Below are 16,087 nucleotides of genomic sequence, written 5' to 3'. Positions count from 1 at the left end.
ATAGCCTTCAACTTCACCAGATAATATCACATTATCTTCCCAAGGGCTCATACCAATTTTTTTTTTTTTTTCTCATACCAATTTATATTCCTGCAGCAATGTCACAGACTTCCACTTTTCCATGTCCTTGCTGTATCCCTTGACATTGTCTGACTTTTTAGTTTTTGCCTTTCTTTTAGCTGTAAAACAATCAATTGTGGATTTAATTTGCATGTTCACATACTAACGAGGTTGAGCATCACATCGTTTTTTTTTAAGTTTTTTTAATTTTTTTATTTATCATTATTTATTTTTGGCTGCGTTGGGTCTTCGTTGCTGCGCACGGGCTTTCTCCAGTCGCGGCGAGCGGGGGCTACTCTTTGTTGAGGTGCACGGGCTTCTCACTGCGGTGGCCTCTCCTATTGCAGAGCACGGGCTCTAGGTGCGTGGGCCTCACCAGTTGTGGCACAGCGGGCTTGGTAGTTGTGGCTCACGGGCTCCAGAGCGTAGGCTCAGCAGTTGTGGCGCATGGGCCCAGCTGCTCCACGGCATGTGGGATCTTCCCGGACCAGGGCCTAAACCTGTGTCCCCTGCATCGGCAGGCGGATTCTTAACCACTGCGCCACCGGGGAAGCCCGAGCATCACATCTTTTTACGTGTTTACTAGGCATCATGTTTTCTTTTCTGCGATATGTCTTCATTTCTTTTGTCTGTCTTTTTCTTCTTTATTTCTACGTACTCTTTATATATTCTGGATATCCTTTGTAGGTTCATATGTAGCGTACCTGTTTTCCTGGGATTCGTCTGTTTTGTTCCTCCATCACATCTGGGGTGCTCGTCCTTCTGCTTGGGCCAGGGTAGCTCACCATCACGTCTCCTCCCCACCAACGGGAAGGGGAGGGCATGGAGCCTTCCGTTTAAAGTTATGACCTGCAGGTTGTCCCTGTCACTTTTGCTCACAGCCCACGCCCACAGCTGAGTTGTCTGCACACCAGGCTGCCAGGCAGGCCAGGAGATGAAGCCTGTATTCCACACAACTGTTTACCCAACTAAACCTTGGCGGACAGCGGAGGGGGAGACCGTTGATGGATTGAAAGACTCGGAAGAGTTAAACCCCAAGGAGAGGCTATAGAAAATATATTTGCCTTTAATTGTCTCCCAGTACCTTTTCCTGATGATAAATGTTCATTTCTTTGGTATTTTATTAAAACCTCACTTCAAGGACTCTCATTATGATCTAGCAAACACGCTTCTGTTTTTATTTCAGAAATACATTTAGGATGGTCAAAGAAACTCAGGAGGGGAGAGTAGGAAATGAAATGACTCTGGGAACACTGAAATAAAGCTTATGATGCACTCATATAGTTAATTTCCAGAAAAAAATGTCGTGTTCATTATTTTTGCAAAAATTGTGGAGGACAGAATCTCAGTCACTTAGTCCTGAGATAGGCCCCTAACATTTTTGTGGCGTTCACATCCATCTTCAGCTATGGGGTACCCGTGAGATGATGTGGTTCTAAACTGGCAGGTGCGGGAGTTTCGTGAGCTCATGATACTGTGCTGTTGGTCTCACTCTCTCTTTCTTTCACACATCAGCTAACGGCCCGTGCCCTCTGATCTCTCCAGGTATGGCGTAAGCCCCGAGAACATCATCCTGTATGGTCAGAGCATCGGGACTGTCCCCACGGTAGACCTGGCCTCCAGGTACGAGTGTGCAGCCGTAATTCTCCATTCGCCTCTGATGTCTGGATTGCGCGTGGCTTTTCCCGATACCAGGAAAACGTACTGCTTTGATGCTTTCCCCAGGTAAGCTCACTCCTGTCCAACAAGTGCTAAGGCGTCCAGTGACCCAACTTCACATCAGATGCCACCGTTAATTGTGGGCTACTAATAAATGTCTCCTGAATGCAGCCGGACGTCAGCCCCTGTGCTGTGCTCCTCAGGGAACGTGGGGGTGGATATGACATGTACACCAGCCGGAAACCTGGTCCTCTGGGCTGGACTCACTTGTAAAAACAATCTACCAGATGACGTATAAGGACCTTGCTTGTACCGATATCCAGGATTAATTGGTTTAGCTGGATGTGCAGGATAAAAAAAAAAGTGCCCACATGTCTTAAAGGAACATCTAGTTCAGTGTTCTTTCATTCGCTCAGATGGACGTGTATTGTTGAATCACGAGAGCTAAATGCAGAATCTGTGATGAGGCCATTAGCAGTGGTCTAGACACTCAAAGAAAAACCGCAAGCGTCCCCAATTTTGAAATTTCTGTTACGTTTTCAGTCAGGCCGATAGGTAAGAGAAAAAGTGACGTGAGCTATTTGCAAGCTGGTAATGGGCTGCAGGGACCGTGTAAGTGGATGGTCCTTCCCCTCCCCTCCCCACCGCCCCAGACCAGTGCGACCACTCATTCCTCCTGCCGCCCACTTGTCCCTGAAGACCCCCTCCCCTGCAGAGGGGCCGGCACCCTCCGCTGGAAGCATGTGCATGAGAGCCCACAGCCGGGCGCCCTCCTGTCGGCGCCCCAGGGGCAGCAGAGCCCCTGCCACCCCAGTCCCTGCCGTTTTCTAGTCCCCTGATAGAAGGAAGAAAAACGGGCAGCTGTATATACATGCAAAAGCAGCGAGCACACTGCTTTCTTGAATACCTCTCTTTGAAAACTTCTGCTTGTTTTTTAAAATCAAAGCTGAGGAAAGTATTTACTAAAACCTATTTGCCCATGGTACGTTGCTAAACGGGCCGAGGTTCTGACAACAGGACTCACACGGCCACACTGTAGAAAAAGCCTCAACAGAAGAATGTACAGTTTTCGGATTTTGATTGACCCATTCATTGCTGTCATTCTGTTATTGCTGGGAGAGAAAAAGAACATCATTTGGTTACATAAACATCTGTTCCACAGACTGGCCTGTTTCACAAGAAGAAACTTTCTCTTAACACCTTGGGTGAACTTCATTTCTGTGCACCCTGTACCAGGTTCAATGAAGTTCAGCTTCATGGGAAAGTTGAACGAACTGCAAATTTCCAGTGGCGTGGCTGAGAATGCTAAGTAGGGCCCATGTGCGACTCAGATGTGGCCTTATTTGCGCTGAATGGGTATTGAGAGGCCAGTTTGTTGAAAGGGACATATTTAGCATGTTTGCGGGAAGCTATGCTAGGAGTTACCCTGGCAACAAAATGAATCGGTTTTCCCCCTGACTCTTAAATTAGCATATACCTTAAAGTACAGCCACGACAACTAATTATAGCTTATTCATTAATAGGAAACCAGCAACTAGTCTTTACTGGGTTTGTCTGATCTGCCAGTCCACGGCTAAACATTTCACGCCTCTTATCTCACAAGACTCATTTTATAGTTAGGAAACTGAGGCTTAGAAAGCTAAGCGATTTAAGCTGCTTAATTAAGGTTGGTGAGTGGAAACAGCCAGAAAAGGCCATTCATCCTTTTCAGTACCATAAAGTATTAATATGATAGATTTCAAACCATTAACAGTCACATGGACTTTCATCATTAATTGAATTTGGGGAATGTTTTCTTACGGTGTCCATTGCTACCAAATGCACACTTGCCTCTGTGTCCCTCTCTCTCTCTTTTTAAAAAAAATTTATTAATTTAATTTATTTATTTCTGGCTGTGTTGGGTCTTCGTTGCTGCGCGTGGGCTTTCTCTAGTTGCAGCGAGTGGGGGCTGCTCTTCATTGTGGTGCGTGGGCTTCTCGTTGCGGTGACCTCTCTTGTTGTGGGCACTAGGCACACGGGCTTCTCATTGCGGTGACCTCTCGTTGTGGGCACTAGGCACACGGGCTTCTCATTGCGGTGACCTCTCTTGTTGTGGGCACTAGGCACACGGGCTTCAGTAGTTTGTGGCACACGGGCTCAGTAGTTGTGGCTCATGGGCTTAGTTTCTCCACCGCATTTGGGATCTTTCCGAAGCAGGGCTCAAACCCATGTCCCCTGCATTGGCAGGCAGATTCTTAACCACTGCGCCACCAGGGAAGTCCCTGCCCCTGTCTTTAAAGGAAGGCACTTTCCCATTTCTTTTTTAGTATTAAAAAAATAGAGATAAGGAGTCCTGATTATTATTTGGTTGGTGGTTTAATTTTCTTTTACCTCCTTTACATTTAGAATCAGATGGTGGCATTTAACCTCAGGTACATCCATCCTCCAGGTTGCAGAGTCTCCTAACTCATGCAGCATGGAGCTGTCAGTAAATAGATTTTTAAATGGAATATAACTGGACTATTGCATTCTTAGAAGTCACTTTAAAATTTAAATATAAGAGGAAAGTAGATTTCTAAACAAGATTCCTGATCTGCAAAATTGACCCCTTCCACAGTGGCCCTGATCTTGGCAAATGACATGGCTGATGAAATTTTGCAGTCTTCCCGGATGTCTTGAGGTGACCGGCAACTTCCTGAGTTGTTAATAAGGCTCTGTGACAGCTGTTTGTAGATCTTTGGAATGTGTAATGGATGTCAGAGCTCTGTACTATCACCACAGCCTCATGTCTGTCCTTTAATGATCTCTCCAAGCTTCAGTTACCTCCTTGGTTTAGCAGAGATGGTCCTTCCTCTTTCACTGTGGCTCATTGGAGATGCAATGCGGTTCTGTATGTGAAGTGCAAAGCACCTGGCTGTGGTCAATGCTGAGTAAATGTTAGCTATGACTTTTAACAAAATGATCCCTACGGGTAGTACCAATTTGATCCCTCTGTAACTTTGGCTAGGATCAGATACAGAAAGTCAACAGTAAAGGGGGCCTCTGGCAGGAGGCCAGAATGGACAGAGGGTCGCCTGCCTCCATGTGTTTGCAGGTGAAATGACAGTTACCACTGTCAGAGAAGTTGCCTACACACGCAGCCCAACGAGGTTTACAGTCTTCTTAATTCCTCTTTGGGAAACGCTCTCAGAGTCTGCAGCACATTCTTTTGGAGATGCCCAAATATTCATCCTTTGTGGGTAGCTTTGATTTTTGTAAACAGTCAGAAATCATTCAGAATTCAATCTAGATGTTGTACATTAAGTTTTCAAGCTAACTAGTATGGTTTTTATTTTCAAATGAGGTATTTGTTTCTATGAAATGAGGTTTCTGAGGATCTTGTTAATCGATGCTGAAGGTGGCTTACACGGAAAGAGTCCTGAAAACTTGAGTGGCTGTGGATTCAATGCTCAGATTTCAAAAGAGACGTCCATTCTGGTATGTTAAGGTCTAGCTTGTTTATTTAAAAAAAAAAATCCTCTCTCCAAAATATGAATATATCAGAAATATTCGTTACTGGATTGCTAGTCTGACGACATTTAGGAGTTCTGTTTTTAATAAAATCCTTTGACAGAAACACAATGTGGCTAAATGCAGTGTGGTATCTCAGTTGGATCTTGGAACAGAAAAACTTCATGGAAAGTGGAAAAACTTCAGTGGAAAAACTCATGAAATCCAAATAAAGTCTGGAGTTTGGTGATGTACCGACGCTGGTTTTCGGTTTTGAGCAATGTACTATTGGTAACGTGTGGCGTTGGCCTTACGGGAAAGGGGTTGGGGTGGATAGGAGCTCTGTGTTATCCTTGTACCTTTCCTGTAAATCCAGAATTATTGCAAAATGCAAAATTAACTTTTTAAAAAGTGAATTACCAGAAAAGTGAGGGGGGAAAACACCCTCGCGTGCTTACCTCCCTTGCCTGTGGACACCGACTCGGTTCCATTAAGTGTGATGTCTGTCATCTGTGAGCATAACTAAAGGAGTCCTTTTTCTCCCCCTCCCCCTTTCCTGTCTTGCAGCATTGACAAGATATCTAAAGTTACCTCTCCCGTGTTGGTCATTCACGGTACAGAGGATGAGGTCATCGATTTCTCCCATGGCCTGGCCATGTACGAGCGCTGTCCCCGGGCCGTGGAGCCCCTCTGGGTCGAAGGGGCTGGCCATAATGACATAGAGCTTTATGCACAATACCTAGAAAGGCTAAAACAGTTCATATCTCACGAACTTCCTAATTCCTGAAGAAGATGACTTGATTTTACCTCATCTACTGTGAACACAGGAATCCTCGGTTTTGCACATGCTTTAACTGGATAGCTGTCATGGCGGGATAACCACGAGGAAGTGCCCAGCTTTTCAGGCGTCCTACTCAAAGAGCTGAGGGCATCTCGGTCTTTCATATCCAGAGGTTCTACTAACTCACACATCATGTCAAACTGAACAGTTGTGATTCCCAGCTTCATCGCCTTGCAGAATGGGAATGAGAGCTGAGTGGGGGGACCGTTTTCTCCTGCTGTAAAAGATGCTCACACCCCTTTCTATTCCTTACCCACCACGTAGGATTCATTTATGCAGGACTCAGCCTCTCTCCACCCGTGTTCTCAGTATGTGAGCTGCAGCTCTCTTTCAGCCACTAGATTCATGGGTCCAATCCATTTGTGAAGCTGTGATAGTGTAACTGGAAACCATCGTGATGAAAATTCCTTCGTTAATTTTTGTTCACACTCCGATCTTTCCCCCAAACAAATCAATTAAAGGGTAATTTACTGGAACTATCATGAACGACTTCATCAACTGGAACCATATGAATATAACTGGAATATTCTTAAAAGGAAACTGGGGTTTTTTTTTAAGTGTAAATTTATTACTAGTCCACAGAGTTTTAATATTTTGATCGTCTGGTTGGTCCAACAAAGAACCTAGCCGACCTTCCTTCTGTAAAGTCCTCCTTGTAGGCTTTTTTAAAGTACTGTACATATATGCAATTACATTGTGCATAGATTCTTAATGGGTAGTTTTCTTTTGTCAGGCCACAACAATGAACTGCAGATTCCTTGTTTGTAATGTAAATGATTGAATACATTTTGTTAATACGTTTTTATTCCTATGTTTTGCTATTAAAAAATTTTATAACATTTCCAAGACAAAAAATGACAAGTTTATGCTTTGAAAAATTTATGTAATTAAAATTTCACTCAACTAATCTTTTTAGTTTAGGAGTTATTTGGGTTTTGACACTGGAGTTGCGCCAGTAAGCATCAGAAGTGTCAGATGCTTAAAATTGCTACACTACTTGTGTTGGTTGGGGGTTTGGGTTCTTTGGTTTAATTAAAAAAAATTTTTTTTTTCCAAATTTAAAAGCCTTAAATGTACTGTAAGCCTCAGATTGTTGTACAGCTGGATTGCGGTTGATTGCCAGTTTGTGTACTGTTGCTTGGATGCGACACAGCGGTTGGTCACGGAATAAAGGATGCATGGATCAGAATGTGCGGGCTCATGCAGTTTTTTTCCTTTACCTCTCCATCAAAGAAAACATCCTGTCTAGATTTAAGAAGAAACCCTCGGAGCTTACAAACGTCACTACCTTTCTCAAAGTGTATATGTTTTTTTTAACTTTTTATTTTATATTGGAGTATAGTTGATTAACAACGTTGTGATAGTTTCAGGTGTACAGCAAAGTGATTCAGTTACACATATACATGGATCTATTCTTTTTCAAATTCTTTTCCCATTTAGGTTGTTACATAATATTGAGCAGAATTCCCTGTGCTATGCAGTAGGTCTCAAGGTGTGTGTTTTTGTTCTCTAAAAGACCATAGATAGGGCTTCCCTGGTGGCGCAGTGGTTGAGAGTCTGCCTGCGAACGCAGGGGACGCGGGTTCGAGCCCTTGTCTGGGAGGATCCCACGTGCCGCGGAGCAATTTGGCCCGTGAGCCACAACTGCTGAGCCTGCGCGTCTGGAGCCTGTGCTCCGCAACGGGAGAGGCCGCGATAGTGAGAGGCCCGCGCACCGCGATGAAGAGTGGCCCCCGCCCGCAGCAACTAGAGAAGGCCCTCACACAGAAACGAACACCCAACACAGCCAAAATAAAAATAAATAAAAATTAAAAAAAAAAAAAAAAAAAGACCCTAGATAACTTTTGAAGAAGCCAAGATGTAAAGCCTGTAGCAGTAAAGTACAGGTGGCATCCAAATAGAGAGGGCAGTGGATTCTGGCTGTGATGAAGGCAATCTCACTGTGACCCGGCTAGGAGGGAGAACAGGCCTGTTTCTTTGGAAAACCGGAGCTGAGTCTTTTCAGTCCTTTGATCACTGACTAGAAAAAGAGCAACTGAGGGATGCTTGTTTTCAACTCTCAGAACACCCCTTCTGGGCACGCAGGAAGAGAAATGGTGGTGGAGGGAAGGTGTAAGGGCGTGGGCTGTGCTCCCGTGAGTGTGTGTCCCAGCACATTGCAGGCTACTTCCTGGTCTTAGATCAGTACCTGTAATGGGGGATCTTGGAAGGATGGGGCCCTGCTCGCCTAGGGGAGTCATCAGTGAAGCTACAGAGGTGGTACTGTCCCAGAGGTCCAGGAGACTTAGAAGGGAAAGAAGCATATCCAACAGCCTGCCTTTGGGGTGTGAGAGCACCTAACCTAGTTTCCAGAGACCTGATTTCTGATCCCGTTTGTCTGCTGCTTGCATCTTCTGTAAACCAGTTCCCCCTTTTCTCCCTCCTGAACTATTTAGTAAACTTACTTTTGTCTGCCAGATTTCAGCAGTTAATGGGAAACAATAATAAGATTGACAATTACAGAAGCTAAGGTGGCAAAGCCCTTTCAGTTCATTGTTTTTATAACTTGATGTAGGTGGTTTATATCTATTGGAAGTAACTCATGTTTTCTGACTCCTGACTCTTTCCCCAAAACCGGGGAGGGGGTTTTGTCTACTCTTTCGCAGAGTTTGACATGGGGACAGCCTTACTCTGAGGATGGCGTGTGTGATGATAGTGGGAATCCCAAGAGAGACCCCATTCATGCCAGTTTCAGATTACAAAACATACTTAGTACTGAACCTGAAAGATCTGGCCACTTCTGTTTTCTGCTGTAAGATGGATTTGGGGTGAGGACCAACTCTCCTTGTGGAAAAAAAAAAAAACCAGCAAAAACAAACTAGCACTACTAAGTAAAATGGAAAAATCTTAGACGCATGAACTGGTAAGAAAATAAAGGCTATGTAGGCCAAATACTAGGTAAAGATGAGAAGCTTTGAAGCCAGTTTTCTCTTGGAAGGAATTTCCTGGACTAGGTTAACCTGAGCATTGGTTTTCCAGTCTGGTGGAGCTCAGGGGACAGTAAACAAACCCTAGAGCGCCCTCCACGGTGGGGAGACTAATTGGAAGCTTCCCTTTTTAGAGGAAAGTCATATGATCATCTCCACAGACACAGAAAAAACATTTGATGGAATTCAATATCCCATTCATGATTAAAAACCAAACCAAACTCATATCAAACTTGGGCTAGAAAGCAACTTTATGAACAGATTATCTCAAAACAAACTGAAAAACCAATCATTGTACTGAGTGGTAAAACAGTGGAAGCATTATTCCACTTTAGATTGGGAATTAGCCATAGGACCATTCTCACTTCTGCTCAAAATTACACAAAGCCCCTAGCAAATGCAGTAGAGTCAAAGAAATGAAAAAGGTATAAGACATGGAAAAATAAAAAGGATGAATATGTTCTAAAGCCAAATTATTGTGGCTGCACAACTCACTAAATTTACCAAAAATCATTGAAATGTACACTTAAAAGGGGTAGATTTTATGATATGTAGATTATGCCATAATAAAAGATGTTTAAATAAATGAAAAATAAATAAAACTCAGATTATGATGTCTGGATGAAACACCGGACAGCTACACCAGAAAGTATCTACAAATTATTAGATGTAATAAGAATTTAGTTAGGTTTCTGGACACAAAAATCAATATAGAAAAGTCAATCTTATTTCTATAAGTCAGTTAAAAATGTTTTAAATTCAATTAAAAACAAAGATACCATTTACAATAGCTTTTAAAAATATTAAGTAACTGGGAATAATCTAACACACGTTAGACATACTCTGGAGAAAATCGTAAAACATTTTTGAAGGACATTAAAACCTCCGTTAATGAGGGTTATACCATGTTAATGGATAAGAAGGCTCCTTTGTAATATATTCTTCCCAAATAGACCTATAGGATTAATAATGACTCCAGTAAAAATCCCAACAGGATTTTTTGTCAGGAAACTGACAAGGTGATCCTAAAATCGGTATGGGAGAACAAAGTACCAAGAATAGCCAGGGCAACTGAAGACGAAAAAGATGCAGGCACGTGCTTTACCAGATAGAAGAATTCCAGGTGGGAAGTCTCAAGACTGAAAAGGCTCAGTCTTTCAGATTCTAGGGTCTAGAAACCTTCATGACCCTGACTGTAGCCCCTGCCCACAGCTGCTTCAGGATTCTGCACTCACCTGACCATAGCTATATCATGACTGCTTGAAGCCACAAAGGAATACATTTCTAGGTTTGATTTATTAAAAACTTCCATAGTAAAAGAAAAAATAGCATAACCTAGTGACAAACTGGGGTGACATTATAAAGCAAATGACATAATGTAAAAATATATTTAATAATCAAATGATGAGGTACTCTATCAAAGCACAGGATGTGAAGAGACTATCATAAGAGATTATTGTCCATACTAATCACATATAGATTCAATCAAATAATCAAATGACTATATCAAATATATATACATTTGAACAATGAAATGCCATTTTAAATTATAAACTTGGTACCAATATTTATTTGAAGAGGTTGCTCAGTATTTATTTGAAGAGATTATTGCCCAAAAGAATCACAGATTTAATCAAATAATCTAATAGACATATTTTAAAATACATTTAAATAATTAAATGCCATTTAAATTATAAGCTGGTATAAATATTTGAATTATAATACCCATTGGTGGTAAATGTTTGGATAAATAGTTACTTTAAAATTATATTGCTGGGGCTTCCCTGGTGGCGCAGTGGTTGAGAGTCCGCCTGCCGATGCAGGGGACGCGGGTTCGTGCCCCGGTCCGGGATGATCCCACATGCCGCGGAGCGGCTGGGCCCGTGAGCCATGGCCGCTGAGCCTGCGGGTCGGAGCCTGTGCTCTGCAAAGGGAGAGGCCACGGCAGTGAGAGGCCCGCGTACGGCAAAAAAAAAAAAAAAAAAAAAAAATTATATTGCTAATTTTACACACCAAGTTGGTACAAACGTTCTAAAGTATACTTTGAATCAAAAGCCTAATCTAGCAATTTGGCTTCTAGGAATTTATCCTTAGGAAATAATCAAGGAGATGACCTGGGCTTATATGGGATAATCACGGCTACACTGTTAGTAAAAGTGAAAACTTGCAAACAATCTAAGTTTCCAGCAACAGGGATTTCGTTTTTATTATGTCCGTACAATGCATTATTCTGTAACCATCATAAACGATGCTGTAGAACAATATTTAGTGGCGTGACAAAATTGCCAAAATACGTCATATGGTAAAACTGATCACTAAATAGCTCCCGTGTGTGATTCTTCTTTTCACGCCCCCACACGTTCAAACTTGGACCAAGAGCTGGATATGTAATAGATGGACATCTTTGTTGTTGGTGTTCAATTATCTTGTCAATAAGTCTTTATAAAGAGGAAAGCCCAAACCTTCTTTCAGAATTCATGCGAAGTGGTTATAAAACATATCAGTAGGATCTTTTGTTAAAATAATTTGTTTTGGAATCCATTGGATGGCACTGTTTTACTCCCCAAGCTAGAAAGAACAAGTCATCCTCAGTACATCTCATTCTCTCATGTGTGAGGGTTACTAAGCCAATAGACGAAGTTCATATAAATATCACGTCCCATGCTGTCCGACTCCGATGCCTCCTCTTCCCTGAGGCCTTGCCTACCAGGATTTCTGCAAAGAAGACAGTCGTGCCTGCAGGAGCTCGCACAGAGCTTGCCCAGCAGAGGGCCTGGGACACAGCCCTTGGAACAAGGAGGCCTGGCCCTATTCCCTCCCAGCCAGAGGAAAATATATGTAACATAAAATTCACCGTTTTAACCAATTTTAAGTGTACGGTTCAGTAGCATTAGGTACATTCACATTTGTTGGGCAAGCATCACCACCATCCATCCCGAGAAAATGTTCACCTTCCCAAACTGAAACTCTGTACCCATTAAACACTAACTCCTCATTTCCCCTCCTCTGGACCCTGGAAACCACCATTCTACTTTCTGTCTTTGTGAATTTGACTCCTCTAAGTACCTCATAGACGTGGGATCACACAGTATTTGTCCTTTTGTGACTAGCTTATTTCACTTAATAGAATGTTGTCAAGGTTCATTCATGTAACATTTCATTCCCTTCCTTTTAAGGCTGAATAATTTTCTGTTGTATGGATAGACCACATTTCGTTCATCCATTCATCCGTTGATGGACATTTGGGTTGTTTCCACCTTTTGGCTATTGTGAATAGTGCTGCTATGAATATGGGTGTGTATATATATATATACACACACACACGTATATATATATATATATATATATATATATATTTGGAGACCCTGCTTTCAGTTCTTTTGGATATATACCTAAAGGTGGAATTTCTGGATTGTATGGTAATTCTATTTTTACTTTTTGGAGAAAACACCAAAATTGTAATACTTGATCTGCAATTTTTATTTTTTTGCGGTACGCGGGCCTCTCACTGCTGTGGCCTCTCCCGCTGCGGAGCACAGGCTCGGGACGCGCAGGCCCAGCGGCCGTGGCTCATGGGCCCAGCCACTCCGCGGCATGTGGGATCTTCCCAGACTGGGGCACGAACCCGTGTCCCCTGCGTCAGCAGGCAGACCCTCAACCACTGCACCACCAGGGAAGCCCTGATCTGTAATTCTTAACAAGAGTCTTGGGGTCTGTGGCCCCTTTGAGATGTCTGTACCTATGGGCATTTTTCTGGGGAGAAGGTCCACAACTTCAGCAGATTCTCAAAGGTATCAGTGATTCTGAAGGATTAAAATCACTGAACTAGACAGTAATGTCTACAGCTTCTTTTAAAGCCAGTATTTTTGAATTCCAGGAACTGTGAGTATGGATTTTGGGGAGGTTAAGGAGCTTGAATGTATTCTGCAGGCAGGCCCAGGGAGGGAAGGCCATGGGCTGGTCAGAACTCTCTGCATACATAAGGAGAGCATCTCCGGATGTGCGGGAGTTGAGTGCAGAAGCATTTACAGACCCAGATGGGGCTGAGACCATTGGAAGAATCTTGGCTACAGCAGGCCTGGCTGTGAGTTTTTCTGCCATGATACCGTGTGACCTTGGGCAATTCTCTTAACCGCTCTGAGCCTGTTCTTCGTCTCTAAAGTGGTAGTAATCCCCACCGCAGTCATGGTGGGATCAGATGAAATTCTGTAGGTAGAAAAGCTTTGTAAGAGGTAGTGGGGTCTTAGACCCACTCATTAAATGGCTGGCTGAGTTTGGGTTTAGAACAAAACAGAGAACACTCTGAAAACTCTAGTTTAAGACAGTCTACCCTGTTGTAGCTTAATCATTACTCTGCTGCTAAATGATTTACCATTTGGCTGGACACAACTTGTTGACACCTGGCCCTGTCTGGCTCTGCTTCAGGGTGGGAGGGCCCGGGGCCTTCCAGACACGTGCACATATTGTCTCCTGTTTCAGTGCCCTTCAGATCTCCCTTCCCTGGACTTCCAGATGATCCTTAGATGCGGCTGGGAGGCACATGTAGATCCCGAGCCCATCCAGAACTTTCTAAGATGGGACCTGGAGTGGGCCAAGATTTCTGGGATAAAAAAGATCCAGGTGGGTAGAGCAGTGGATCCTCTTGACTCTGATTTCTTAGCCAAGGCAGAGAAAACCAGCTTGGAGGAGAGCAGCAGATGAGGTCTGGGAAAGGGTGGGATGCCTCGAAGAAGGCAGCTTAGGAGAACGGATATGAAAGATGCCCTCTTAAAACATTTTTTAGACTTTAAAATTTTATCCAAGAGTGGATAAAATCTATTTTTATAGTTTACGGGGAAAAAAAAATGAGCACCCATATTTCCATTATTGAACCTAAGATACAGAATATTACCAGGGCCTTAGAAACTCACCTTCTCCCTGCGTCTCCACCAATCACATGCCTTTTCCTCCCTCACCCCACAGAGTAACCACTATCCTGAATTTTCTACTAGTCATTCCTTTGCTTTTCTTTATAGTAAGAATGTGTGTGTGATCTACCACTGGTAGACATACTGGTTATCACCCAGATTTTAGATATTAAAGATATTTTTGTATTTCTCATGATATGAGAGACATCTGGTTGCTGCTTCTTAACCCTAGTTACATGTTGAAATTACTGAGAAGCTTTTTAAAATGCTGATGCCTGGATCCCACCCTCAGAGATTACAATTTAGCTGGTCTGGGTGCCACCTGGGCATCTGGACTTTTAAAAGCTCCCCAGGGGCCTCCAGTGGGCATCTAAATGCAGATCTTGACTCAGCAGGTCCAGGATGGGGCCCCAAATTCTGCATTTCTAAGAGGCTCCCAAGCGATGCTGCTTGCACGGCCCCATTTTGAGTAGGGGATCCGTCTGTTCAGCTTCACTCGGTAATGCCAAGTCATTTCCAAAATAAGACACTGATTTCCCTCCCATCAACATTGGATGGAAGTTCTAGTCATTCACATTTTTTTTTCCAGCTGTGCCACATGACATGCGGGATCTTAGTTCCGCAACCAGGTATCGAACCCGCGCCTCCTGCAGTGGAAGTGTGGAGTCTTAACCACTGGACCTCCAGGGAAGCCCCTAGTCATTCACACTTGACATTGTCTGACTTTGTGAATTTTTGCCTAAACAGTGTATGTGAAATATTACATCCCCGATTATGCACGGGAATGAGCAACTTTTCAAAAACACACGGGCCATTTGTATGTTCTTTCATGTGAAATGTCTATGTCCGGACGCGCAGGCTCAGCGGCCGTGGCTCACGGGCCCAGCCGCTCCGCGGCACGTGGGATCCTCCCGGACCGGGGCACGAACCCGCGTCCCCTGCACCGGCAGGCGGACTCTCAACCACTGCGTCACCAGGGAAGCCCTATATATTCTTTTTTTTTTTTTTTTTTTTTTGCCCTATATATTCTTGATATTCAAGCTAATCTTTTATTTTCACGTGCTGCAAATATATTCTCCCAGTTTGTTCCTCGCCTTTTTATTTTCTTCGTGACATGTTTTGCGGAACGGATATTCTCAGTTTTACTCGGGGAAACCCTAATGGGTTTTTGCTTCCTTATTACTTGAATAAGTAGATTCAAAATACATTAAACTTTTTTGCAAAACCACAAGAAGAACTCGATAAACACCATCGATTCCAATAACACCAAATATCTAGATTGCCTCAGTATCAAGCTCCTTTTACGTAAATCATGCTTACTATATCCCTAACGTAGTAAAACTTACATTCTGGTGGCAGTGGGACAACAGGCAATAATCAGATAAATGTGTAATATGCCAAGTGTTATCCTGAGTCTTGCAGATATCCCGACAGTTGTTTGTATTTCTAGAAATGCTAAGAAAGGTTTGTTTGTTTTTTTAGCTGAGCAATTATCTTATATTCTTTGTATATGCAGAGAATATAGCCGTTGAATAAATTAACAAGATATAGCCAGTGATTACCTTCCTAGTAGGCAGAAAGAAACCAGTTCTGTTCATTGGTTTCACTAGGTCTCGTTTCTATGGGGTGGGGGGGAACCTAAAAGGAATTTAAAATAAATTATTTTAGATCAAGGGTCAGAAAATGTTTTCTATAGAATGTCAGAGAGTAAATATTTTTGGTTTTGTGGACCATATGGTCTCCATACTCAAACTCTGCCACTGTTGTACTAAAGCAACCATAGATAGTATGTAAAGGAAGGGAGGTGCCTGTGTTCCAAGAAAACCTGATTTATAAAACAGGTGGTGGAGCAGCCGCATAGCACAGGGAGATCAGCTTGGTGCTTTGTGTCCACCTAGAGGGGTGAGATAGGGAGGGTGGGAGGGAGACGCAAGAGGGAGGAGACATGGGGACATATGTATGCATATGGCTGATTCACTTTGTTGTACAGCAGAAACTAACACCACATTGTAAAGCAATTCTACTCCAATAAAGATGTTAAAAAAATTAAAAAAAAAACAAAACAGGTGGTGGGCCAGATTTGGCTCATGGGCTATAGTTTGCCAATCCCTGCCTTACAAATTCTTCTTTTTATATTGTTTACTGCTTGTGTTTCATTTCAGAAATAACACATGCTCATGGTGGGC

At 43.0% G+C, this 16,087-nt stretch overlaps 1 protein-coding gene across 1 annotated transcript in view; it reads left to right on the top strand.

The window, feature by feature from the left end:
• The window catches only part of ABHD17C (abhydrolase domain containing 17C, depalmitoylase), a 57,310-nt gene extending 50,097 nt beyond the window's left edge, over positions 1 to 7,213 (top strand). Inside the window, exons 2-3 of the mRNA XM_065872015.1 lie at positions 1,606 to 1,785; positions 5,755 to 7,213. Coding sequence (XP_065728087.1) covers positions 1,606 to 1,785; positions 5,755 to 5,974 — 400 coding nt within the window. The 3' untranslated portion in view covers positions 5,975 to 7,213. The remainder of the gene's footprint in view (positions 1 to 1,605; positions 1,786 to 5,754) is intronic.
• The last annotated feature ends 8,874 nt before the right edge of the window (positions 7,214 to 16,087 follow it).

Source organism: Phocoena phocoena, chromosome 2, assembly GCF_963924675.1.
Source record: "Phocoena phocoena chromosome 2, mPhoPho1.1, whole genome shotgun sequence".
NCBI classification, from domain to species: Eukaryota; Metazoa; Chordata; class Mammalia; order Artiodactyla; family Phocoenidae; genus Phocoena; species Phocoena phocoena.
The sequence above is the reverse complement of the archived record's forward strand: the minus strand, read 5'-3'. Positions and strand labels throughout refer to the sequence as shown.